The sequence below is a fragment of the Diadema antillarum genome, unplaced genomic scaffold, assembly GCF_040938485.1.
Source record: "Diadema antillarum isolate AM-2024a unplaced genomic scaffold, OU_Dant_1.0 scf00000115, whole genome shotgun sequence".
NCBI lineage: Eukaryota > Metazoa > Echinodermata > Echinoidea > Diadematoida > Diadematidae > Diadema > Diadema antillarum.
In genome coordinates this window covers 1007303-1035186 of record NW_027271004.1, presented here as the reverse complement: position 1 = coordinate 1035186, position 27884 = coordinate 1007303, and the positions used below count along the sequence as shown (strand labels likewise).

General features: G+C 40.7%; 1 protein-coding gene across 1 annotated transcript; it reads right to left on the bottom strand.

Moving 5' to 3' along the window:
• Positions 1 to 478: 478 nt before the first annotated feature.
• On the bottom strand, positions 479 to 22749 carry LOC139719804 (regulator of nonsense transcripts 1-like). The gene is made up of 21 exons (XM_071631190.1): positions 22365 to 22749; positions 19508 to 19641; positions 19069 to 19158; positions 18382 to 18591; positions 16893 to 17105; positions 15942 to 16111; positions 15418 to 15513; positions 14342 to 14450; positions 11420 to 11627; positions 10679 to 10749; positions 9513 to 9660; positions 8563 to 8694; positions 7057 to 7200; positions 6032 to 6245; positions 5146 to 5263; positions 4410 to 4709; positions 3822 to 3996; positions 3477 to 3567; positions 2539 to 2930; positions 1827 to 1976; positions 479 to 985 (listed from the first exon to the last, which is right to left on the bottom strand). The coding sequence occupies exons 1-21, from the start codon at positions 22560 to 22562 to the stop codon at positions 878 to 880; spliced, it is 3471 nt and encodes a 1156-aa protein (XP_071487291.1). The 5' UTR covers positions 22563 to 22749; the 3' UTR covers positions 479 to 877.
• Between the last annotated feature and the right edge of the window lie 5135 nt (positions 22750 to 27884).

The window sequence follows — 27884 nt, the reverse complement described above, 5'->3', positions numbered from 1 at the left end:
CAGAAACCTCCCCCAAGACAACAACAGTTTGGGGTATCCTTGCAGAGGGACCATTCAGTATTGTTTGTCAATTCTTATCAACCAGATTTGTTTGATGGATAACCAGTAGAAGTACAGTCTAGCTGTTCCTGGTTGGTTGGTTGATTGAGATAATTAAAGGGACTTTAAGCAACCTTGTGTTGAATGCAAGTATATCTGTACGCACCAGACATAATTTTTATACAAATAACTCATGTTGCTTTCTGCCATTAACGGTTTTCAACCTCTATCCATTTAGCAAGACAAGGCAAGCATACAAAACAGGGACCACGTGTCAATCATGGAACATCTCTGCAAGACTGCTTTACACTTTCTTGAATTGCAATGCCCTTCTTGGCTAATGCTGAGGCCTACCACTGGCATGCATACCGATTCTATTTGTTACATAATGTGATTTGTACTAGCACAGTCTTGTTGATGCTGCTTTCTGTCCTTCCTTCCCTCTTCACTCCATTCCTTCTCTCCTTCCTTCCTTCCCTCCTTCCTCCTCATGAGCTGCTGCTTTCAGCTGCCGCATCTTTTTTGTTTTTGTTTTCATCTTGATAACTTTTGTTGCTCTCACTGCCGCCATTTTCTGTTAATCATCAGCGCTGCTGCGATGTGCCGAGAGTTGGGTGCGTCCCTACTCCCAACGACGTCTGGGTGCTTCCGTGCCTCCTTCGTCTGTCTCTGCTTCTCTCTTCTCTCTCTCCTCTCTTGTTTTTCTCTCTGTCGCCTCCCGATCTTCCGGTGGTAAGATGAGCGTTGATTCTGGTTTCTAACTCAGCTTGGTTGGTGATACGCGCCTCTGTCCGCCACGGGGTGGAGGGAGTGCCCACTCCCCCATCCAGCCTGGGAACTAATAGCCGAAGCCCTGCGTGTAGTTGCGGTCTCCCTGGTAGGTGGAGTCCTGGGAGAGGGCCGCGTCAAGCTGCGACTTGAACTCCGACTCGCCCATGTAGCTATCCTGTTTGTGGAACATGCCAAACACACAACACCATACAAATGTCAGTCAATGCTTGGGATTGAGAGGCAGAGATGGATTCTCTGTCCATGAATGCTGGTGTACATGTCTTGCATTCTTTAACCCTAACGTTCCGTGCGATGTATCGCCATCGCAAAAAGGTATTGCGGCATGTTTCATGACTTTTTTCTTTTGAGTCTCCCAAATCTTTTTGACACCAAATTTGCGACGCCCGGGCATGCGGTTCTGAAGTTATGCATAAATATGTGCATGCATGTCAGACAAAAAATTGCTCAAAAATGTGAATTTATGTACAATTTCAATGCAAACTGTGCTTACAGTCAAATTTCATAAAAACATGATTGTTTTACTGATTAAAATCAATCAATAACATACTTTCATGTTCGGAACAATGTCACGGACAAATTTCATAGAAAAAACAATGAAAAACAAAAGGTAAAAAAAAAGAAGTACATAAAAATTTAAAAAACAGTAAAATACAAAGAAATTTTTCTGATGGCACAATTTTTTTTCTCTTACATTTGCTAAGGACACTAGAAAGAATATTTACACAAAAAATGTGCCAAAAAATGTGATTTATAGCAAATAGTCTGATTTCATGCATCATTATACATAAATTTAGCATAAATGACAATTTTTTTGAAAAAAAAATCAACATTACAGTATTTTACATTACTTCACAGGCAGTGTGTATGCCGATTTCCGTCGCAATTGACGGCCGAGATCTGGAGGGGGGCCTGGGAGGCTCTGACTGTTTGGACATGGAGAAAAATTTCAGTATTCAGCAGAGCGTCCTACAGAATCGGGGACGAAGCAACCTTACCTGGGACAGCTCTGGCTGGGATAGCCCCGGCTGGGAGAGGCCCATCTGGGAGAAGCCGGGCTGGGACAGCCCAGGCTGGCTCATCGGCTGGCTCATGGACAGGTTGCCTTGGGTCAGAGCACTCTGGGAGAAGGACTGCGAGACATCCGGCTGAATAGAGGCCAGAACGAACCAAAAAATAAAGACAAAAGACATAAAGACAAAAAGAGTGAGAATGTGACATGATGCTTGGTGAATCACTTTGATGAAGGGACGGAGTGAACGTTCTCAAAGTAGGATGCCATTAGAAACCACTCATTTCACTCCTATCCCCACTTCCCCATTTAAAGGCACTGTTTCACAATGTCTCCAACTTGAAAAATCTGAGCTGCTACATGCTACCAGAGTCTCCCATACTGTGAGTATGAAGCTATGAAATATTCACAGTTGGAAATGAATGCTACATGAGTAAAAAGAAGAGTGAAAATCAATCAGTGACCAGATCTACCATTCTTTTAAATGGCTTATCAGAATGGCAATATTTATTCATAGAGCTCTAGATAGTGGCAGCATAATCAGCAAAACTTAAATATGCTGGAGTGTCTTTACATACATATGAAAATCTTCACACAGATAAGTACCACTTGTGGCAGCAAATAATCACCACATCCTTAGGTGATACAGCTATGGCTACAACTCCTACAACTACTGCTACAATGATGCACCAGCTGACCTGACTATTCTGAGTGCTGTTGAGAGAGAGGTTGTACTGCGACACATTCTGGCTACCACTCCCACCGGCCTTGCCCAGGCCATTGGCTGCCGCATTCTGCTGTTGCTGGCGGGGATGTTGGGACCCCTGATAGCCTCGCCCTTTCTTGCGTCCCGCTCCAGGGCCCTGGCCGGGTCCGCCCCTCAGGTTGCTGTTGTTCGGTCCGTTGCCTGGACCCCGGGCATTCGGCGGGGGCTGGTTGAAGAATCCAGCGCCCCCTGGGGGCATGGGCGGGGGCATGAACACGTTGACGGGGATGGGGAAGTTGGCAGCCGCGATGCGGGATTGGTTGGGCTGGATGTAACCCATCTGGTCATGCACTCGTCCTTGATTGGTCGGGAAGTGGGATGGACCTGAAACACGGTGGAGTCAAAGACGGAAGATCTTCCAAAAATTTGCCTTTGACGAATGCAATTTACTTTTGTGCAAACTGCACCTGCAATGAAGTGCCACTTTCCACAGCGCCATCTAACTACTATCCTCATAGCTTAATTTCACCTTCACCTTCTGTTTTCACCATTCTGGCATATACCAAATCTTAAACATTTTACAAAACAGAATACACATTTCTCTAAAAAATAAAAACATTACATTGATGAGCGGCACCTGCCTTGCCAAAACCACTAAACTTTTGATTCCCAAAATACATGCATAATCATATTTCACTGTAGAAGTAATGTGTGTCAACAGAGCCTGCTAGAGCTTTCCTTATCACCGAGTGAACAAACAACGACCTTCTTTTTGCCAGAGCATTAACTGCATACAATATTTTTCTCTTTTTTGTCTCATGAATAAATGTACAACCATTTCTTCACACAAAGCATAAAGCAACGCTGGCAATCAACAAGAAGTGATAAAATCAGAACTCTCTTACATTCTCAACGAGATTGATTGCATACCTCCATTAGACATCCTGGAGCGATCAAAGACTCCACCCGGAGCCAAAGCTTCCCTGGCATCAAACATGGCCATGCTCATGTAGCGGCCACCCTGTGGGTGTGACGAAAGACACTGCATTATCAGAGATGGTACTGGTGAAAATGTGAGATCATAATTAAATCTCTCTACAATTATTAAAGTTTACAAATTTCTATGAAATAAAAGTATATCTTGGCATTCCATGACTGACCTATGTGGACAAAGCTAAAAGCAGGTGAGAGCGCTTGATTGTCACACTAGTTTGTTCTATGATAGTTCCACGAGTGCAAAGTGATGGGGCAGAGCCTCCTTGAGATGGGACTCACCGGATTGGATGGGTTGATGAGCTTGCGGGGCTTGCTGAACTGGATGAGGCTCTCCTTGAGGTTGTTGAGTGGCCCTTCTACCAGCACCTTCTGCTCCTTGTAGTAAGTCAGCAGGTGATTCCACAGTGGGTGGCGGGACAGTACCTTGGGGTTGCCCACAATGATCACGCCATACCTAGTGGTAAAATCCCGGCCAGAGAATACATTTGAGGCATGCAAACGTGTCTGACAGATATGAAGTGTTTCTTCAGATGAATTATCAGCTGCTTTAGCTCTTTGCTTTAGTTCTTCCATGATGAAATGATGTATTTGTTTCATGTTTACCTTACACTGAATACTCAATCGGTTCTCTACGTTCACAGCTTCTCCACAAATTAGGTGTTAAGTTTTTTCAGTTGTAGAAATGATCCAGAAAATACTACCAAGAAAAGATACTTTAAACAATGCAAAATGCATCTTGATTCTTCGCAATCACAAGAGATGTCACTCTTCACAAAAGCAGCAATGTGCCAGGTTACTGTTTTTATACTACAAGAGGGGACTTAGGACAAAAAGTATATAAAGTCTGAATAGCTGTGTGATCACTACCTTCCTCTGGTAAGGGCAACGTTCAGACGACGGGGATCGTTGAGGAAACCGATGCCCTGGTGGTCGTTGGCCCTGACGCACGACAGGATGATGTAGTCCTTCTCGCGGCCCTGGAAGGCGTCCACGCTGGCGATCTCCACCTCCTGGTAGAGCTTGACGTTGAGGGGCCCGCTGTACTGCATGTACTGCACGATGAAGGCCCGCTGGCCCTCGTACGGCGTGATGATACCAATCTGCTCTGGCTTGACACCAGCCCGTAGGAACCGGGTCGTCAGCTTCTCCACATTGGCTGCCTCGGTTCTACGCATCAAAGATAAACAACATATTCTCAACTTTTGCACAAAGTGGTCATAAAAATACATTTCGGTATTTCGAATTGATTTTGTACGCATTCAAAATGTGTCTTTCGGTATTCATTCATACCTTATCTAACTTTATATCTTCATGTGACAGAAACAGGTCTCCTTTTATAATGACACTGTAAATATCAATTCAAATCTTAGAAGGAACAAAGTTCTGTAAGAAGCCTCATACAGCTTTGTTATATGCACATAAGTGTTTAAATGCTCCATTTTTCTCCCTTAACATTTAACAATATCCCTCAAAAAGAGAAGAAAAAAAGAAAAACAAAGAAAAGGAAGGTAACTAACATAAGTCAATGAATAAAGTTAAGGTAATAAAGTCCATTCTTTGTAATTCTTAGAACACAACTCCAAGGAAGAGAAGAAGAAATTACCTATTGAGATAAGAAGTTCCCGAGCTGGCAATTTCCTCTTGTCCAGTGGTGGCATAGAAGAACATTGGCTTGTCCATCTGAGGCCAGGGGAAGTCCACTGCACGATTGATCCTCTCAGCTGAATGGGATAAGATAATCCATTTCAAAGGGTTTCAGCAGTCATAGACCCACTGCTTCAGGAATATCAACATAAGATCCCACAGATACATTCCCCCCCCCAAAAAAAAAAAAAAAAAAAATCAAAAAAAAAAATCAATTTTTAAGAGACCTACGGGTTTAGCACTCATGTGAGTATTGCACTTCGCCTTTTAAATGGCACTCCACGTGATGCAAACTATTAAAAAAAAAAGAGAGATTCAGGGATTTCCTCAGGCCCCTAGTGGAACACCCTCCAAATTTGGGTTATTTGGAATCTGCCTGGGGGTCCCCCTGAGGGAACCACCACCATTTGTAAAAACTATGATTATCTGCCCCCCACTAATGATTCCTGCTACATGTGGTCAACACCCACCCACCACTTTTCAATTAAAGATGAAAGTAACTGCTCTTATACTATATAAAGGCTGCTCATAAAGACAGGTGAGAGCTATTAGTATTATCAGTATTAACAGGTTGATCATGAAATGTATCTAATAATCAACGTAATACAGAAAGCAGCAGTCTGCACAGCACCAGAGGTATTACTGATAAACTTTTCTGCGCTCACTTGTGCAGCACAACACAGATGATATCAAATCAATAACAAGATGAAACGAAACCCCCTCAAAACACAAGTCTGATCACACAAGCACTAAATGGGACAGCATCTCACAATCCCAAACTACAGTGACACAAATGTAACAAAATGACACTTCACTGTCAGAGCAGACAAAACCACCATACGTACCAGCAGTGACCCCGTTCTGCAGGGATCCCTCGTAGAAGATGTTGGAGGGGAACGCGCTGAGGGAGGGGTGCATGCGGTACTGCACCTGCAGACGGATGGGCCGGATGCCCAGCACCACCAGCCGCTCAAAGAGGGACTGGCACAGGCCTGCATTGGCCGCCTTCTTGCACATGACCACTGGGCCCAGCTGGCAGTGGTCACCTACCAGCACAAGCTGCACAGAATTATGGGGAAAAAAGCAACATGTGTGAGGAGCAGTCCATCAGCATGACCACTACATCACAAAAGGGCACCTTTTGTCAAAATTGGTCTATCAGTTATTGGTCAGAACCCCATTTAGATCAGAAGTCTAGATTCTTGAAACTACTCATGGCCTCTATTAAGATGCATGTTAAAACATGATACTCTGCAATATACTCAGAAATATTCACCCCTGTTTTTGCTTTTCTAGACAGGTACCAGCATGTTGAGACTTCATAAGCACCATGACAGGTGTTGATAGCGAGAAACTACTATATGAAATACATATAATAACCTTAAACCCACACCTCCCAACTTTCTATCTGAAAAATAGGGATGATTTTGGCACAAAAGTAGGAAAGAAAGAGCAGTTCCGATAGGAATGTGTAGTAAAATTATCAAGGAAAATGAGAAACTCCTCTTGAAACAAGAGCTGGGAATGGTCAATTTTAAGAGTCTTTCCTCCGAATTCAGAATGGTTGGGAGGTCTGTTAAACCATCCATATATTCTGAGCAGAGCAGAATGTTGAGGAGACAGGTATGAAAGTAAAGAGGAAGAAGGGGGGGGGGAAGGAGGTGAAAGGGGGGGGGGGGGGTGGCTGAAGGGGGGGGGGTGAAGAGAAAGAGGGTTGGGGAACACAGACACACCATAGTGAACCACTCAAACAATACTAGTACACATTGATTGTGTGATATGAAGACACAGGAAAAATAGGAGAAGGGAAGGGAAAAGAGAAGAGTACAGACAGGGAAGGGAAAGAGGGATGGAGGGGGGAGGAACCAACCTGTCTGCATCCAAGGACAGCCGGGATGAGACACTCGGGCTCCGTCGACTGGGTGCTCTCATCGATGAGGACGGCGCGGAACCTGAACCTGGCAAAGCGGGGGTCTCCTGCTCCCACACAGGTACAGCAGATTACGTCCGCATTCTACCAGTGGCAAAAAAAAGCAAAGTAGCAATAGTTTGAATTATCTTATACATATTTTCTAATTTTCTATCAAAACAAACTATGTAATATTTCGATCATGCAAGAAAATAAAAAGAAGAATGTGTTTGATGACGTGGCAAATCTCAGGACACAGTTGAGCCATATTTGGTAGAAACATGTTCTGGATCTGTGAGGTTACATAAATGAAGTTTACTGCTTGATCAATGCACAGACAGCAACATTAGAGCGAGTCTTATAGTCCATGGGCCAAGACCCGAAAAATGGGTTGTTGGTACCATCTGAGGTGGCACAACCTTTTTGGTGTCAGTTTGTTTGTCGGGCATAGATATGCTTATCAAGCTATGATAGCATTTCCAAATGAGTAGCTTAGTCATAATAAATGAATTTTAAACCAATTTGGTCTCGTTTTTATATCCCTATTCTTCTGGATCGAAACTAAACCGCTATACAAAGAAGAGCACTGCCTTCTGTATGTCCACAGGTGTTCTGTTGTAAACGCGGTGCGCTTAGTCTTTATTCAAGGCAGCGAAGGGAATATCCAAAGGGTTATGATGTCCACAGCTGTCACGCGGTGCGCTTAGTCTTTATCTAGACCAATGTACCGTTATCATATTTAAAGTTCCTCATAAAAGGGATTATCTATACTGTTTTTATACTACCCTAACAGCAAATACATCAGTTTTAAACAAAAATCACTCTGTTCATTTACAATATCATTCATTATAATGTATCGTAGTGTACCGGTACATTGTTTTTGCATTATCTTATATTGTTGGAGGGAAATAAAGCGACATTGGCGTGGTATCAGCGTTTTCACCGTAGCGTTTTTGCTGGAAAATGATAAATAATTGAAAGATATGGTAAAATTCACGAGGAATTGCTTTTGTTGTTGTTGTTGTTTTTAGATAAAAGGATATACACTGTATCATACGCTTTGGATATTCCCTTCGCCGTCTAGAATAAAGACTAAGCGCTGTGGACATCATTACCTTTGGATATTCTCTTCGCTGCCTTGAATAAAGACTAAGCGCACCGCGTTTACAACAGAACACCTGTTAACATACCATAGAGCTGCATTTTACAGCTCTATGGAACATACAGAAGACAGTGCTCTTCTTTGTATAGCGGTTAGTTTCGATTCAGAAGTATAGGGATATAACAACGAGACCACATTGGTTAAAAATTCATTTACTATGACTAAGCTACTCATTTGGAAATGCTATCATGGCTTGATAAGCATATCTATGCCCGACAAACAAAATGACACCAAAAAGGTTTTGCCACCTCAGATGGTACCAATATCTGGCCTGGCCCATGGACTATTAGGGCTAGGACACCCACCTGCAGAAGCTCTCGCTCGCAGTTGCGCTTGAGGGTGCGGTAGCGCTTTTCGTCGTTGCTGGAGAGCTCTCCCATCTCGTCCTTCAGGGCCTGCAGCTTCTGCATCTCCTCGGCGCCCTCCATGTTCCGCACCTAGATAGCAGGGTCAGGGGTCAAAACACAGAATCACAGCTTGGTCAGAAATTTCAGCTACTTTAAAGCCAGAAATTTTTGCGAGGAACCAACATTTGTGAAAGTGGTATGTACAGGATTTTTTTTTTTCCTACACAAAGCATCTACTGCCAGCTACTGTGAAACCCAAAATTTTCATGAGGAGCCAAGATTTGTGAAACTAATAGGCACAGGAATTATCTTTTCTCTATGGACACAATGAATTGAATGGCAGTGGTTATTTGCAAAAGATTTATACTACAAATGTTTCTGGTTTTACAGTAATCAAACGGTACAAAATTTGTTCATTTAAAGCAGGAGGAGGAAGAAATAAAGGACAAATCCTAGCAACCAAACACCCTCTATAAGGTTTGAAGACTTTCTGCTAAACTGTAATGTGTCTGTGGATATTTGATTTCCATCTCTCTGAAAACACATTCAAACACATTTGTGTCTGTAGACAACCAGCAGTCGTGGATAAGCCTGTTTCAAATTTTGAAATGCTCTTCCCTCAATATTCAGCATTGAAATGTGATCATGGTCACCCTACTGTTACATTTTCTTTAAAACATTTCCAGTGTATGATACTTGAGGCAAAACTTACTCTTCTGGAGTACATGTCTACGTCTAAACTACACACCACCTCGCAGGCCTGGAAGAAGTAGCAGCTTTCGGTCTGCCACATTACTTTTCACAAAGATGCCATTTCTTTGCAAAGATACAGGCTGAAAACTGACAAATCAGTGTTGATACATACAAATCAGTGTTGATACATGGAGGAATTTTGTCTGATTTCACACCTGTTTGTGGAGCGACAGGAATGAGACTGGGGAGTCGATGGCTTCTCTGCTCTTGGCACACAGCCGCACGACCTTTAACCCCGTCTTGTGGATCTTCTCCGTCAGTTGGTCCACGGCGATGTTGCTCGGGGCACACACCAGCACTTGACTGAGACGGGAAACATCACAAGAATTTTTATATCAACTGCATATTACAGTAAATTTGGAAAAATAATAAAGAGAAGACATTTTCTTCAATCTCCCCTACTTCACAATCACCAGACTGTTTTATAAAACCTAACTTATGATTTAGTCTTTTTGTCCATAAAAATGGAATATTCCTATATAGAAAGGAATAATTGGCAGGTATGAATATATCTAGCATCAAACTCATACATGTCTTGGAGCATTTTTGGTGCAGTAGAAAGTGTTATGTTCTCTCACCAAAGTGTAACATCAGGGACTCCAATGCAAATCTAACCAAAGCTTCCTTAGGCTAAAACCATTGGAGACATGGTACTACTTCCTCATGTGGATATCTGTTTTGATACTTCATACAAGAAAAGTAGGTGACTATTGGACGTACATGGCATTTATAATCATCTGTACTTTGTTTCTCTTATTTTTTTCTTCAGTTATCAAGGCTCTGAAAATGCACTTCATCAATCTTAATTGAATATGAAAATACATGAAGATAAGGAGCAGTATCCACAAACACAAACAATGAAACATAAATGCTTATGAAAAACCTCTTTCAAGCTGTTAACATAGCCTGGTCATATTTTCTAGCACCTTACAGAAGATTCATGCATCTTTCCCTTTCCTTTATGCTCAAAGAAAAATACATGCATTGTCCTCCGTTTTCTTCATTACGCCTTCTGCAAAACACTGTATTTTGAGGAATAGATTAAAGTAAACATGCGTCAAAGTTTTGCAAAATACATTTTATATCCCCTTATAGTCCCTTGTGAGATATACACATACATCTGGCTTTGGTCCTGATTTCTACTGCTGAAAGCTATGTCATTGTCAATTCTCCTCTCAGGTTATCTGATATCTTTTATGCTGAAACTATCATCAGCAAGTCAAAAGTCTTCTTGCAGCACACTTATCTGCTGTATGGCAACATATAAGGTGAAGATGTTACACAGAACAGGTCAAAGGTCAATAGTTCAACAGGAACTCACCCTGTTCCCTGCTTGGCCAGGTGATAAACAATGGAGGCCGAGGTAACTGTCTTTCCTGTACCAGGAGGGCCCTGTTTAGGATTGAAAGATATAAAGGTTGTAGTGTTTGCAAGAAATCTATTTCCTGGATATTGTGCCCACTTATCACTACTAAATGCTGGGTCTTTTCAGCCAAAGTCAATGCTAAAACTGATAAAATGCAAATGCAATGCAGTATTTGGGTCCAATAATCTCATTATAACTTCACAAGTTACAGAAATATGACTGAAAAATTAGGCTGGCTCAGAAACGGCATATTCATTAAGAAGTGTTTGGTGACACATTTTGACTTTGCCATAGGGGCTCAAGGAATCATATATTTACTCTGATTCTTAGCATATTCATCTCAATGAAAAATCACAAAGAAAACAACTGCTACTCTTGCATCTATTAGCCAGACGCATTGGCAGAACACTTAAGGCAGTCGGAAAGGGTACAAAAGACAAGTTGCAATTGCGACAAGTACTTGTATACAAATTAGCCTCATTAGCATAAAAAGTGATAGAATTGTTTTTAACAAGCTGATTTTGCTATAACACCCATTTCTCAATGACATCTGCCTGAGTATACTTGGGACTAGTCTTCAATGAGTTAAGAATACTGGAGACGGCAAACAAAACAGTCCAAGAGCTACACATGCAAACCTACTGTCAATGATATTCCGCATCTCAAAGAGGGTTTTAAGAATGACCTGTCACTGACCTGGATGAGACTGAGGGGGCGTGTCAACACCGTGCGGACAGCCGACACCTGGGAGTGGTTCAGCTCGGGGAGTCCCGGGGCGGAGAAGCGCTTGGGGAGGTTGCACTTGAGCACCACATTCTCCAGGCTGTGACCAAGCAGCCGATGGTAAAGGTAGCTGGACACGGCCGTGTCATCCACCGCAAGGGTCTTCAGCGCACTCTGCATCCTGTGAGATGCAACCATTCAAAATGTTTTACAGAGCACTTCCATTATTACGAACACAGTTATAACAAAACTGTCATTACAACAAAGTAAAATTTCAGGTCCCAAAATTATCATCTACATATCCTTTTATAGCTTACTGTTCGCCTATACAAAAATTTGACATTACCAAAGAATGTTGCCGGTCCCCAGGACTTTGTATAACAGGAGTCGCCTGAATTTGTTTGTTGTTTTTTCCCTAACCCATAGGGCAAACAGTTTCCCCAGCCCTCAATGGGAAAATTCTTTAAAATGCCTTCAACAATGTATACCATGACGCTGCCAATATACAGGGCTGCACACTAACCCATTTTTCTGCCGGTCCAACCTGTCTCTGTCGGACCGGTAAATGCCCCGTTTTACCATTTTTTGCCGGTCCGAACAGAAAATTTACCGGTCAACAACAACAACCTCAAAAAACATTAAATGACTTGTAAACTTATTTTCTTGTTTTTTATGGACGTACCCGCCCCCCCCACCCATGTACATTTTACAGATTAATATTTTTTTTTTAAACTTGCATTATTTATTGCACAAAAAAATAAAAAAAAGATAGGAAAAAATAGAATGTTTGTTTGTGAATTACAGTGTAAAATGATAATGAACAAAATCAGATTGTATCAAATGCGTTTGTGACTTTTTCTAAACATCGGAACACGAACCTGCTGCGTAACCTGCTCTTGGTGGTCAGTTGGATTGCGACGATTCAATGAATTATTTTAGCTGTGATATTTTCTGATGCACGCGCTACAAGGGGTTCTTTATTTTTCTCCCGATAATCTATTCGCATTTGTGCATGCGTTCTTGAAAGGTACACAACATGCAGGGCCGAATTCGCGATCCTTTTTGTGCCCATTTCCACCTCAAATATTAGCGGGATTGTGACGATTTCATAAATTACTTCGGCTGTAATATTTTCTGATGCTATGGGCCAAAAGAGGTTGAAAATGTGTCCTTTATTTTTTCCCGACAAACTCTTCGAATTTCGTAAGCGCGTTCTTAAAAAGATGCACCACATGGCCGAATTCATGATACTTTTTTCGCCTATTTCTACCTCAAATATCAGCGGGATTGTGACGATTTCATAAATTACTTTGGCTGTAATCTTTTATGATGCACGCGCCAAAAGGGGTTGAAAATGTGTCCTTTATTTTTTCCCAATAAACTCTTCGAATTTCGTAAGTGCGTTCTTACAGATGTTCCACACAGCCGAATTCACGATCCTTTTTGCGCCTATTTCTACCTCAAATATCAGCGAGATTGTGGCGATTTCATGAATTACTTCGGATGTAATCTTTTGTAATACACGCACCAGAAGGGTAAAAATGTCTTTTTTATTTTTCTCCCGATAATCTCGTCACATTTGTGTATGCGTTTTTGATAACCAAGACGGCATGCAGGACTGAATTCAGGATCCTTTTTTTTGCGCCTATTATTTCCTCAAATTTCAACGGGATTGCGTTGATTTCATGAATCGTTATTCGGCTGTAATCGTTTGTGATGCAATCACCAAAATGTGTCCTTTATTTTTTTTCTTTTTCTCCTCTATAATCTCTTCGCATTTCGTACATTATCTTTTGGAAGATACGACGCGGCCGGTCGAATTCATGATCCTTTTTGGGACGATTTCTACCTGAAATATGTAAGCGGGACTGCCATGATTTCATGACTTTTTTCTCCCTAGCATTATCTCTTCACATTTTGTGCATGCGTTCTTAAAAAGTACACGGAAGGGCCAATTTCGTGATCCTTTTTGCGCCTATCTTCGTTATGAGAACATTCTGAGTGAATGAAAATATCAATTTGTGAAATGACTGTGCAAAGTGAAAATAAACGCAACCAGATCCATTTACTGTATTGCTGAATATCGAATGTGTTTTTACTTTTTCTAAAAATCGACACAAGTAAATTAGTTCTAACATAACTGCCACGCTGCTGCGAAGCTGGGATCGGATCGATCTTGCGTTAAAAAAATCATGAGTAAAATGACCCAGAAATGCGTGCGCTTCTTTCAATGCTTCTTGTCTGGCATGACCGCCGATCGCAAGCAAATGAGAAGCAGTTACACTGTACATGCTTTGCATCGTTTGCTTTGCATGTATTGCATTGCATGGCAGTGCGTGAGCAGCGCCAAATGCACAAGCGAGCGCGAATGTAACTGGTCGACTGCTAGTGCTCAAAACTATGTTTACTGTACAAATTGCACCGGTAGACATAAACGAAAACTTGCATAAAACTTGTTGAATAGTGCGATATCTTGCATTCTGTTTCTCCCTGATCGGGGCTGCTCTTTTCCTTTCTACTGACCCCACCAATGCTTTTTTTTTTTACTGGTCATGTCGGTCCGGTAACTTGTAGATTTCCTGAAAAGTTACCGGTCCGACAGTGACTTTTACCGGTCTTTGACCGTCGGACCGGCGCCAAACAAATTGAATGCTAAATATTATCAAGATCAGTGCTCATTTTTGCACCAGGGCAAGTCTGGTCTTGTCTTTGTAAACTGCAAACATTTGATTGATCCTTTACATTCTTATCTTATTCTTTTCTCTCTTTCTTGTTGGGGGGGGGGGGGGGGGGGGGGTAGGGGGTTTGAGTGAATTAGATTTACCTGCAAATTCATCAAGACAAAACTAAGTTGGGGAAAACAAATAACAATCTATGGTGGATCCTCAATTTTACCTGTCAAAAGATGTAGACTTCCAGACAAAATCCACAGCAAAGTTGGATGTATACTTGACGGGGACATTCATCGCACTCTTCAGCTCCACACAGATCTCATCGCTGTAGTCTGGAGTTCATTTGGTGTTAAGGTATGCAACTGTTTCATCTTCTATGTTGACATACACTGGACAAATTTTTTTCCTCTTCCAGCACAATGTAGTCACTGCGTACAATGAATGAGGTAAACGCACCTCAAAGTCAGCGACATGGGCTATTCAGTTGCGCAAACATACTTGGGAAGGAGTTGGTGACATGATTTCTAAAACTAAAGTTCGGTCAATTGTTGTTGTTTTTTCTGTCCACTAGTATATTCGTTAAATTTGTCCTTTGTAAAGACAACAAAATCGAATGGTGACTCCAAGTACCACTGACACATGACATGCCATGAAATGAGGAAATTTCTGTAAAAGAGAGTGTGCATGTATTTCCCTCTCTCCTGATTTGCAACCTTGGATAAGGCACTATGAATCGGCGATGCGAGTCTTTACTTACTGCTGATACAATCAAATATTTCATATTGGTAAGAGATGCAATGTGTTTCCTAGAATGCAAATACTGGGACCAAGCAAAACACCAACTTAACGATGACAGCACTTTTTAAGCACCTATGGTAGCAAAAGAAATTCCACATGCACACTGAATGTTGCCATGGTAACTACTGTAACTGTATGTGACTATCACAAACTTTCATGCTTTAGGGCCTCAGTACTCTTGATAGTGGGCTGGATTGGTTAAAAAAAAGTACTCCAGCTTAATTCATGGATTTTTGTTTTTAAGTTTATCATCTCAGAAAGTCTCAGTAAATCCCGTACCCAGAAAAACTGACATGCAACCATATAGGATTTTAGCAGGAATACTGTTGATGATAACTGACAGAGTGTGTGCTTTTGCTTCAATAGTATAGTTTCATATTTGGTATCACTATAACGAAAACAACAAATAAAATCATAAATCCATCAAATTTACACAAGGTCTATCAGTGTTGCCTTCCAACAAGACAAGCCAGTGAGATACATGCACCGACAAAAGGATACTGTCTGGTGTTTTGACCACATGAGCCAGCCCAGACCAGGGCTCGCGGGGATCGGTGTAGCGCAGTCGCAGCTCATCTCCATGCATCAGCTTCAGATCTGTTACAACAACAGATTTCACAAACATTTCATTCATCGCAGATTATCATGATGGGGAGAAGGAATCTCTTACTACACAACAGCAATATGAATGATAATTGAGGATTCAAAATAAGTCCCTAGCTAAATGAGTCCATCACATTAAAAAATCAACCACATAATGTTCAATGTCTTGCCCCAAGACGAGAGCCTAATGATTTCTAGCATCTGTAGTTGTAAAAGGACAAAATAATGTTGGTAGAAATGAAAGCTTTAAATCAATTGATCCATACCACAATTTATGACACAACCACATACAACAGTGCATGCACTGTAATACAGTAGCATGTTAAAAAATCAAAATCATTACATGTGGGTACACTGCAGATTGCTCGGTTTATACAGCACACCGACAATGCGCTTACTATGGCATCTGTTAAAATACAAACCTTCTTTCTTGGGAAAGTTGAAAGTGGCCCTGGTCTTGCGGTTGAGGCCGATGTCCCAGCGGACCGTCACGCCTTCCTGGGTCTGGGTCTCCTTCAGCTTGCGGTCATAGTCTGCCTCCATCTTGACCAGGGGGCCAAAGATGTTCTGATACATGTACGCATCCTCATACCTGAACACCAGCGGGTGACAAAGACGTATATATTCACTACATGATGCACATGGACCTGCTGGTCATATATACACAGATAGTGAATAGTTTCGGGTGACATGTATCTAGATCTCTCCAGAAAAGATAGTGTTGTTCATTTGCATAAATAAAGACCATTCACTCTTTAATAGTACACTTCTGACATTGACAGGCGTCTGGTCCAAGCAATGGTACGAGTATAACAACAGTCATTGGCAAATGGGGAACTCTTAGATTGATGAAGAGTCTATGGACTAATCCACATGGTTGGTGACATCATAATATACTAACCAAAAATTTCCTAGTGGCATCTGAAAGCTTGCGCAATGGTACTGCTAGCGAATGTCATGTGATGAGCAGTCAGCCAATTGAACAGCAAATATCTTTCAAGATATTTGTATAAGTCCACAAGAATTCAAATTCATAAAAACTGTCTGAAGGCAATGCACCTTCACAGCATCTCACACTTCTTTTGTTGCTAAGTGGTTTCTGTACATAAGCTTTTGATCACACAAGATAAAAACAATACTTTGATGTCACAAACACGATGATGATTCATGGTATCAACTTGCTACTTTTCAAGTAAACCCAAATTTGATTTGGCAAAAATTTTAAGCTAACAGCACTGAGACTGCATCCACTGGACTAGATTCTCACAGCAAGAAAAGAGCAGGGTAATGAGCTGGCTCCACTCCTTGGGCCAACATGCACAAATGCCAAGGCCTCCACATCAACATCCTACACCCGGACCATCTCAGCCCACCTGAGCATGACGGATGCGGGCTCCTCGTCCACGCCCGGTTTTTCCAGGTCCTCCAGGGTGGCCTCAGGGTTCTCCTTCCACAGCTCCTCCAGCCGGTTGATCTGGGAGGCGGAGATCTGGCGCGCCCGCAGCTGCTCCTGCTCCGTGGGGATCTTCACCAGCCACTTGAGGAAGCAGCGGTCCTGGATCAGCGGCTGCCACTGGCTGGGATCCCTGGGGGGTAAGAAGAAGTGTCCAATAAAAACATTACCTGTTGCTCCTCTAGATATTGTAGGGAGAAAGGCTTGTAATTGAGGTATGCATGGTCATAAGAAAATTGCATCCAAATCAGTCCATAACTATGTGAGTTATTTTGCAAACAAATAGATAGACAGACAAAGAAACTCTAACAAAATCATAACCTCCTTGGCAGAAGAAATGAATTTAAACAAAACTAACAAATCAGTCAAGATTTTGAGTTAAGTAGCACTAAAATTCAGAAGGTTTGTGACCAATTACATGTCAACTTATCATCTTACATGGTATTCAGAAGCACCATTCAGAGAACATACAACAGTAAAAACAAATCACTGTGTATATATGACTTCAATGTCACATCAATTCTTCCCTCTTGGCCAATACAAGACTTGTGACTAATTTCATGTTATGGTTTCAACAGATGTCTTGCCCTTGTGTTTCTGCTCCACAGAGATATTGAAGCCATATAAAGCATTAAACCCTTACGAGACTTGAGATGTTGGTCCCTGCCCTCAATTTCCTGAAGAATAATATGTTGGTCTTTTGGATGTGACAAGACATGAGAAAATGTGTGCTACATCACATGCAGGGATTCTGAGCTCATTTGCTTTGATTTCTTCTGTCCGACGTAGTGCAACTCTCTCTTTAAATTGCTTTGAGCAAAGAAGCAGGGTTGCTGTCCAACAGAGTTACAGTATATGCCACTGGCAACTTAGCAGCATGGTCATCATCTTTTGGGGGGCCAAATCTGCATACTGTTACTCACTGTGCAATTTCATGTATATGAAGGACTGAATCATTCACAGCACACCAGTATAGAATTCTTTTACGTCAAATGCCTTCTTGATGTGACAATGTCATCTCTTGCATATTATCTTTCATTCGCTTCATGCCCCAAAATGACTCCCCAACATAATTTTTCTCAATATAGTTTTCTTTGCCCTGTAATCAAAAAATTATGATGATGTACACGAACACTACTATGTCCTTGGTTATGAGAGAACTTAGGAACTTCTTTCCTGAACACACTGAAGCCACATTCAATGACTCCCTTAGCATGCCGATGGCCAAAACTTTATTCAAATGATTGAATAGGTGCACTACAATCCCAAAGTGTTTTTGGTTTCACTACATGTATATACTTCACAATAACCTTTGTTAGGGATGGAATTATCATTCATGTCAGCATAGAAAATATACACCAGCAGATTGCCTTGTGTGTTGGTGATTTTTAACCCTTTTCAATGCTAACCAGTTCATGTCCTTGAGATTACTCTGGGTGGCACAGGGCTGGCGGCATAGCAGCACCACCACGGAGTCCGCCTTGGCTGGGATGAAGCCCAGCAAGAAAACATTGCGGCAGCCGCAGTTGTAGCACTCCAGGACCGTCTCCCCCAGGGGGCTGTCCTTGTGCAGCGTCACCTCCTTGCACTTGGCCCGAACCAGGTGGTTGATGATGTGGCTGATTGGTGGGAGGGAGGTAGACATGAAGTTAAGAACAGATTGGAAGAAAGGACAAAAAATGATGAGAAAAGATTACTTCTTTGCGCACAAATAGTATCTGTATGAAACCACCTCACCACATGAATACATGCTTCAAGATCACTGATTACCAGTTTCATCTGAAACCATGCTTTCTTATTGTTGTCATGCCACATTAAGAACATATTTATGATATAAATAATCTGTGTGTAAGAATATTTATGGTACTACATACTGGTATAGTAGTAAGCATCCTCCAACAATATAGTCCTGGAAAATGAGCATAAAACAAAATATAATGCTGCAGGATTAAGATAATAATAATACACTTGAACATGGCTTTGTGTGCAACATGGAGGGAAGCACAGCAATTACTTTGGCAATTATATATTATAGCAATACATCATGTGAGGATGTAATCACCAGTCACTCTTTCATTTCAACAGTTTCAACTTACCTCCCAGACGTATTTCCTCTACCATTGCAGAACCACTTCTTTGTGCCATTACACAGCACAACAGCAGCTGGGTCATGGATACCACAGTACCTGAGGGAAAGAGATCACATATTAATGTCTCGCCAAATACAAAAGGGTCTACTGGTTCTTCCCCTTTCATATGATACATTACAAGTGAACTCCATACAACTATTACAAGTCACGACACATAAACTTGATATAAGTGCTCTAAACAGGAGAAACATACAATGATCAGGTCAGCCCTGGTGATACCTACAGTTGTAATACTACAAGTACAGTCAACACAAATGCACTTACATATAGACACAGTTACTGCCGAGTACAGACAACTGCCATATCTGTGACACATTAAGTCAATGCTGAGATACCACTGTACTCGGCAGATGCAACAATTCACCACACTTGTTCTCGTCCTTACTTGCACGCGTGATTTGGCAAATCCTTTGATAGGACGGTGGCGTCTTCTTCATCTTCCTCGAACGTAAGCTCCTTGACTTGCTGCCCCACTGCTGCCACGCTGTCATCGAGTCCATTGGGTTGGCTTGCATCCACCTGTTATTTTTGAAGCAAAATGATTTAAATACAGGTGTAAATCATGCTACATGTGTCATTTCTGCATAGATGTCTTTGCATAAAAAAGCAGAAATTACGCGGTGCGTAACATATGTCCCCGCCGGAAGTAGCATTTTGTAACAAAATGTGCAATATAGGTAAAAAATCAAGGTCAAAGGTCAAAGAAGTCAAAGGTCAAAATTCTGTGTAGAAGTTTTGAAGCCCTCACCTAGTGCCATCACATAAAGCAAATGGAATCGAAATTGGGTTAGAAATGGCGAAGGAGTAGCATTTTGTAGCCAATGTACAATATAGGTCAAAAATCAAGGTCAAAGGTCAAAGAAGACAAAGGTCAAAATTCTGTGCAGAAGTTTTGAAGCCCTCACCTAGTGCTATCACATAAAGCAAACGGAATCGAAATCGGGTCAGAAATGGCGAAGGAGTAGCATTCTGTAGCAAAATGCACAATATAGGTCGAAAATCAAGGTCAAAGGTCAAAGAGGTCAAAGGTCAAAATTCTGTGTAGAAGTTTTGAAGCCCTCAACTAGTGCCATCATATAAAGCAAACGGAATCGAAATCGGGTTAAAAATGGCGAAGGAGTAGCATTTCGTAGCAAAATGTACAATATGGGTCAAAAATCAAGGTCAAAGGTCAAAGAAGTCAAAGGTTAAAATTCTGTGTAGAAGTTTTGAAGCCCTCACATAGTGCCATCACATAAAGCAAACGGAATCGAAATCGGGTTAGAAATGGCGAAGGAGTAGCATTTTGTAGCAAAATGTACAATAAAGGTCAAAAATCAAGGTCAAAGGTCAAAGAAGTCAAAGGTCAAAATTCTGTGTAGAAGTTTTGAAGCCCTCACCTAGTGCTATCACATAAAGCAAACGGAATCGAAATCGGGTCAGAAATGGCGAAGGAGTAGCATTCTGTAGCAAAATGCACAATATAGGTCGAAAATCAAGGTCAAAGGTCAAAGAGGTCAAAGGTCAAAATTCTGTGTAGAAGTTTTGAAGCCCTCAACTAGTGCCATCATATAAAGCAAACGGAATCGAAATCGGGTTAAAAATGGCGAAGGAGTAGCATTTCGTAGCAAAATGTACAATATGGGTCAAAAATCAAGGTCAAAGGTCAAAGAAGTCAAAGGTTAAAATTCTGTGTTGAAGTTTTGAAGCCCTCACATAGTGCCATCACATAAAGCAAACGGAATCGAAATCGGGTTAGAAATGGCGAAGGAGTAGCATTTTGTAGCAAAATGTACAATAAAGGTCAAAAATCAAGGTCAAAGGTCAAAGAAGTCAAAGGTCAAAATTCTGTGTAGAAGTTTTGAAGCCCTCACCTAGTGCCATCACATAAAGCAAACGGAATCGAAATCGGGTTAGAAATGGCGAAGGAGTAGCATTTTGTAGCAAAATGTACAATATAGGTCAAAGGTCAAGGTCAAAGGTCACGACTGAAATTCTGTGTAGAAGTTTCAAAGCTCCCATGTAGTGCTATCATATAAAGCAAACAGAATCAAAATTGGCTCATAAATGACAGAGAAGTAGCAAATTGAAGATTTTGATCACACACGGACGCACACACGGACACACGGACGGACGGACGGACGGACGGACGGACACACGGACGGACGGACGGACACACGGACACACACACGTACGGAGCCCGTTTCATAGTCCCCTGCTCGAACTCGTTCGGCGGGGACAAAAACCTAATATCCATGGACCATAAACATAGGAATCGGTCACAGAGAACATAACCTTAAGACATTACCAGTTCCAGTAATTCAACTTCACGAGGACATGTTCAAAAATGAAAGAGTTTGAGCCATACACATACAGCCGATCAAGGCATTCATAGAAGAAGAAATGCTGCTACCATAGAACTAATGATCATGGCAATTCTGTCTTCAATATTCAAGCATTAGCATGACACAACTTCTGTAACATAACAAATGGATCATTTCAAGAAATAGAAACTTGAAATTGTATTGCTAAATTTGTGATAATTCTGATACCTTGTGAGTTGTGAATTTTTAGTCATAATTTAACATACTTTTATCTCCAGACTGAAAGAAGATTAATATTTTGCCTATGCGTTCACTGCCAGATATTGCTTCCTCTTCTTCAACAACAACAAAATGGTTGGATAGCATCCTGGATCCTGACTGGGTAGTATGGTGCTCGTATCAAGACAGCATCTGTGCTGCTGCTAATATTCTACGTTCAGGTCTCCAGTTGGTCAGCATTCACTTCAGTGTATTTCATATGTATTAAATTGGCCCTACCTGCCTGCAAGTATCACGAAAATGTAGTTTCTGTATCATAAAATATTATTAAAAGTCCATAAAACATTATGACTCTGGATGAGAGATGGAGATCCATTCCAAGAATCCATGTTGGGTTGCCCTATCTTCTTTTTTTTTAGCTTTATAAATGCCTTGCTTAGAACTTTACCAACCAAGTAGGTCTACATACAGTTGTATGAGTACAATTATGACTGAACAAGTTGCAACATCATGCATCAATCTACCAAGTTCACGGGTTGACTGTAAAATTTGGTCATGGTCAATCAATGACAATGTGTGATTCTCTTGTGAGGTTCAGTGAATTTGGAAGCATGCTATCACAAATCGACGCCCCTACAATACATTCACATGTAATTTCTTCCCTTATTATCCCGTTGACTAAGGGCGTTGTCATCAATCTATCCACTTCTTCATACATACCTGACTCTGAGATTGTGATGCTAAGTCGAGTTGAGAGGCTTGGCTCTGAGAAGCTTGTGTTTGGGAGGGCAAAGTGAAATCTGCCACATTGTATTCAAACTCGGTGCCTTGCGTGTCGGCGCCCAGTAAGTCATGCTCTTCCGTATCGAGAAACGTGAGTAGGCTCTGGGAGCTAGGTCCGTATGCATCCACACTCATTTTCGATTGTTCCAGCTGGTCTCCGCTGTCGATTTGGCCGGCTACACCTTCTCTGAACTCAGCTTCATATGTCACTTGCTTGATTAAGTTTAAAACTGAATAACAATATCCGAATTTTACCAAAATAAATCCGTAACCTAATTTCAGTAATTTATTTCGCAATAGGCAATGTGCCCGGGATGGAGTCGTACACAGGTACCCGTATATAGTGTACGTACGCCAGCGCTATCGCGCTATATGCTGCGTGGAAAGCAGGTAGGTGAGGAATTCCTTTAACCTACGTGTCCCGTTTACATGCGTGTAAACCAACTGCGCGCGCTGTTTGTTTCTATAAGATGCTGTGCGCTCGTACATGTAGTCTCCACACAGTCGTTTTGGTTACATAGGTACAGCGGTATTGTGTATTGATGAAATATCATAATTCAAGTGCTAAAAATACTTAAAATAGCACTAAACTAACGACATGGAACATGTAGGAAATGCCGCAATACCGCAATCAAAGAGTGTTCAATTTCTGTCTCTCGATGATGAGAATAACCTAAAAATCTTAATACAAGGATGTGTACACATTTTCACGTAAATTATAGGTCTATGGGATCCATCTAATATTTTATCTCGTTTGGCGTAAAAAAAAAAAGAGGGGGGGGGGATGAGAAACATAAGTGACTATAAGATAACTGTTACTAGTATGAATTCAAATCTCTTGCTCCGCTCTCCCCATTTTCTTCTCTCTCCCCTCTGTGACCTGACATTACTTTTTCATTTGGAAAAGCATCACTCACTTCTGGGGGGGGGGGGGGGCATTTCATGAAGCATTTTGTCAGATATTTCTTCTGAAAAACTGTGATAAGCTACTGAAATCCTTGTATCTGATTGGCTGAGAGAGAATTTGTCCGACAAATTTGTCGAACAAAGCGCTTCATGAAATGCCCCCTGAACTTAATGTTGTTTGGTTAACGTTTTGGTTTTATGTCTGCATTTATTTTTCCCTTTTAATCATGTAGTAATAAACAGATCCATAATATGCAAAGAAAGTAGAAAATACCCAGTTATATACAGGAATTGTCAACTAGTGACCAGTGACTGCGGTAATATAACGTAACATAATAGTAGACGAAAAGCACGAAAAACTTGTCTTCTACATCTTCATTACAAACAATAGACGTTTCGTGAAAGTATAAATATTGCAGGTATATGTGTTATTGGGGGTAGGCCTGACGCAATATGTACAGTTTCGTAGTTTTAATTAATATTTCACAGACTGAGGGTACGAAGCAGTGCGCGGTGTCAGGGTTGCTTTATGATGTCACCATTGTTTAGTTAGAATATTGTTACTAGTAGGGCACGCCTACAAGGGTGAAAGTACGACGCAGTGCGCGATGTCAGAATTGCTTTGTGATGTCATAATTGTTTTCTTAGAAATTGTTACATTTCACAGACTGACGGGGACGGTACGAAGCAGCGCGCGGTGTCAGGTTTGCTCTGTGATGTCACAATTGTTTTATTAGGGTATTGTTACATTCACGGAGTGAAAGTACGAAGCAGTGCGCGATGTCAGAAGTGCTTTGTGATGTCACAATTGTTTTCTTCGAAATTGATACATTTCACAGGTAAACTGTACGAAGTAGCGCGCGATGTCGGAATTGCTTTGTGACATCATTTCACAAAATATACTATTTGGAAATTGCCGTCATGAAAGTGACGTCAATTTTCAAATAGTACTCCATGGAGTGTCAAATATGCCAACAATATGACATAGCTGAAAAAAACGTATAATCACCTGAAGCTCATTCAACCATTCGATATAGAGGATAAAGTTTTGATTCAAAATATGATAGCACATAGTAGTATAACGTAGTAGTAGAAATAGTAGTAACAGTCATGATTGCAATAGCAGTAGCAGTAGTAGTAGTAGTAGGCCTTCTATTAATTTCATTTTAAAACAATGAAAACGGATGAATTGTTCGATGCTGATCTGCCATGATGTGGGTCTATATACGGATACAACACAATAATTGGATAAAAAAGAAAAACAAAACATTTACAATCGAGCTATTAGAATGCGGATAAAAACAGTCGTATTTTATTTAGAGTCTGAGCGTGTCTCATTGATTGTGAGCAAGACGCTTTGTAGCAGTATTCTCTACAGTTGAATAGGGGCCTATTATTTTGCGTGCAAGTGTGGTATGTTCCAATACAAATTTCTACTGTTGCCATATTATGACCCCCCTTCATTTGTATAACAATTGTATTTGTTCTTCAAAAACATTAATTTCCTATAATAGTGAAGCAATAAGATAATAGCAAAAGTATAAAAAATGATAATCACAAAGCATGATTATCATGATAAGGGGCATTAATTCATCATTCATGTACAGTGATTTATTGTCTTTTCAGATCGAAAATAATTTAAAGGCGTGCTCAAAGACAAGATAAGTAATAATCAGTATATGAATGTGCGTTGGTGTGCGTGCATGTTTGTGTTTGTGTGTGCGTTTTTTATTGTGTTTATTTGTTATGTTTTTCTATGTATGTGTGTGTGAATGTGTGCATGTACGTATGTATGTATGTATGTATGTATGTGTGCGTGTGTGTGTGTGTGTGTGTGCGTGTTTCGGTCACGAGATGTTTGTGTTCAATTTTCCTGAACCGCGGGATGCCGACGGCCAAAATGACGCGTCGCGACGCGTCGTCTCGGCATCCCTTGGTTCAGCAACGAATTGTTGGTGTATGAACCTTAAAGAGCTCCCTCTCTAGACAATAATATACCAACGCCATGCTCACGTCAAGATTCGGGTTGTACCAAAGAAATAATATTATTACCATAATTACGTAGGTCTAATGTTCTACTCCTTCACGTAACATGAAATTCTCTTTGTCTGTGGATGCGTCAGTGCATGAATTGAGGAGTTAGCCCTTTACGAATCGACTTTTGCCTTTTGAAAGATTAGTTCTTACTTGGAAATCACATTTTCTCTGAGTTCATATCTGTAATAAGCCAGTTGTTAAACATCTACACATAAATTCAAAATTATGACCAAACCATTCACCCAGTTACATGAAGTTACCCCTATTCTGACGACCTGTGCATTGCCTCTGGGAAGTTTTCTATTGAAGAAGTAGAGGAGTCTATCAGCAGTGCCCCAGAGAACCTCATCCCCTACTTTACCTACCTTACCTCTGCCTAGTGTCGAACTCATAGGCGGTATGACTCGTGGGTTTTGTATGACTCATGGACCTTTATTCAATGTCAAAACTCATGGGCCGTATGACTCGAGGGTGTCGGTCTCGATCCCGGCTTGACGAATATGACACTAGCTGCGTAGTGACTAGAAAGAAGAAGAAGAAGCCAGTTTTGGACTGGTGCGTGCCAAAACGGTCTAACGGGTCGTTAGTTTTATGGTTCTCAAATAGTTCTTTCTTTGTTGTTGCTGATTCGTGGAATCCACTAAATTGGCAACACTTCAGCTGAAATGATCGCTTTAATACCCCGAATACATAAACTACAAAATGACAGAAACAGTCAGTGTAAGGCTATATATAGAAATAGCGACACTCATATAGGATATATGAATATATTATTGTTGACAGAAAAGAAGGAAGCAGTAATATGGGTCATAAAAAAAAACCTTCAGCATTTTAATTACGTGCAGAGACAATGCTGACGTATGTAAAGAGAGAAAGATAGTTAAGAAAGGGGGATACTTAGACTCTGGAATAGTAATGTATTTTACATTGTACGCCTATATAGATGGTTCAGAAATAATACTGATAGGACGCAACAAATCCTTTTGGATAATCGTGTGAGTTCAAACTTACAATAGAATGCATTATTATCGTTTCTACTTCCGAAAATGTATCAAAATGACATATCAAACTGCTTGGCAACTTGTCAAATTTTGGTTTGCCTTTCTTTCTGATTCAGTTTATTTTGGCCGCTCGTATGACCAGCATAACTATCAAGGAATGGGATGTCTTCATATATTTTAAAAAGATGTGTCTGTACTTGCACACTACAGGCTCCTACATAATGAGAATATACAATGTGCAATAATTCTCCTGGTGTACAGAGAGGTGTTGGAGAGGCCAAAGGGTCATAGTGATTTTAATTGCTTTTTTTACCAACCTGGCAACTTTATAGGAAATCGCACCAGGGAAAGCCTGACATCTTATATCATAGTTTTTTGCTTGTTTTGTCTGTTTATCTGTTACAAATGCCGAACAAGTAATAGTAATGATAGTGGTAGTAATAATAATAATAATGATAATAATGATGATAATAATAATAATAATAATAATAATAATAATAATAATGATAACAATGATAACAACAATAATGATAGTAGTAGTAGTAGTAAAAATAAGAACGATCATCATCATCATCATCATCATTATCATCATCATCATCAAGAAAAAAAATCTGTAAAATCAGAAACCTCTTTAATGATCTTCGATGCAACCTGTTGTTGTTTTTTTTTCCCCGACATTTAATATCCTGCAGGGACATCGCAGCTGCGGAGAAGTCATCTTGGTCGAGGGACTGTGGCGTCACTTTGTTTTTTGTTAGCTGTATCATTGATTCGCTCACTTAAAGGTACTGTTTACCTTTGGGAGCAGTGATTTTAAAAATGTTCGAGATATCACATTTGACGCATATAATATGTGTAGGTCAGTTATATCACAACACATCCTACCAAATAAAAACTTCGCAATAACGCCTGAAACATAAGAAGATATCATTGCTTTTCCTCAAGAAACCATAACTGTAGACGGATTAGTCTCGAAACATTTTGTTATATTTATTGTTCACATTTTGTACATTTTACAATACTTAACATAGATTATACTGACTCTAATTTTTACATTGGCTTTTTCTATTCCTGGCTCACATTTACGAAGTATTTTGAAGCACTAAAGCTGGGTTCTTGGTTCATCTTCAAAATAATGGTAAATAATGCCTTAGAGACAACATTATACACCTTTAAGATATGTCATTTTTTTTTGTGAGATCAGCTTCCATTTAAGGAGTAAGTGCTATCATGGAGGAAAAGGCACGATCGCCCTTCAAACTTAATAATTTTACAAATCATATTTCATAATGTCGAACTCCACCCCCTGAACGATGTGAAATGGAATAGTCGGCATTCCAGTGACGACGTGAGACTGATATCCCCCTCAACATATCTTGACCACTTTGTCGTTCATCCAATCCCGATTTGCGACGGTCTAAAACGCAGCTAGCGACAACCATTATAATGAACCTCTACATCTGAGCTGAAAACTCAACATGACCGGTATATTTTGAACGTGGAGACTATTGTG

Excerpts from the sequence above, each read along its gene's own strand:
- LOC139719804 (XM_071631190.1), bottom strand. The coding sequence starts at position 22,562 with ATGAGTGTGGATGCATACGGACCTAGCTCCCAGAGCCTACTCACGTTT. Across the intron at positions 19,642-22,364 it reads CATCACAATCTCAGAGTCAG|GTGGATGCAAGCCAACCCAA; the intron begins GTATGTATGAAG and ends CAAAAATAACAG. Across the intron at positions 9,661-10,678 it reads CTGGCCAAGCAGGGAACAGG|TCAAGTGCTGGTGTGTGCCC; the intron begins GTGAGTTCCTGT and ends TTCCCGTCTCAG.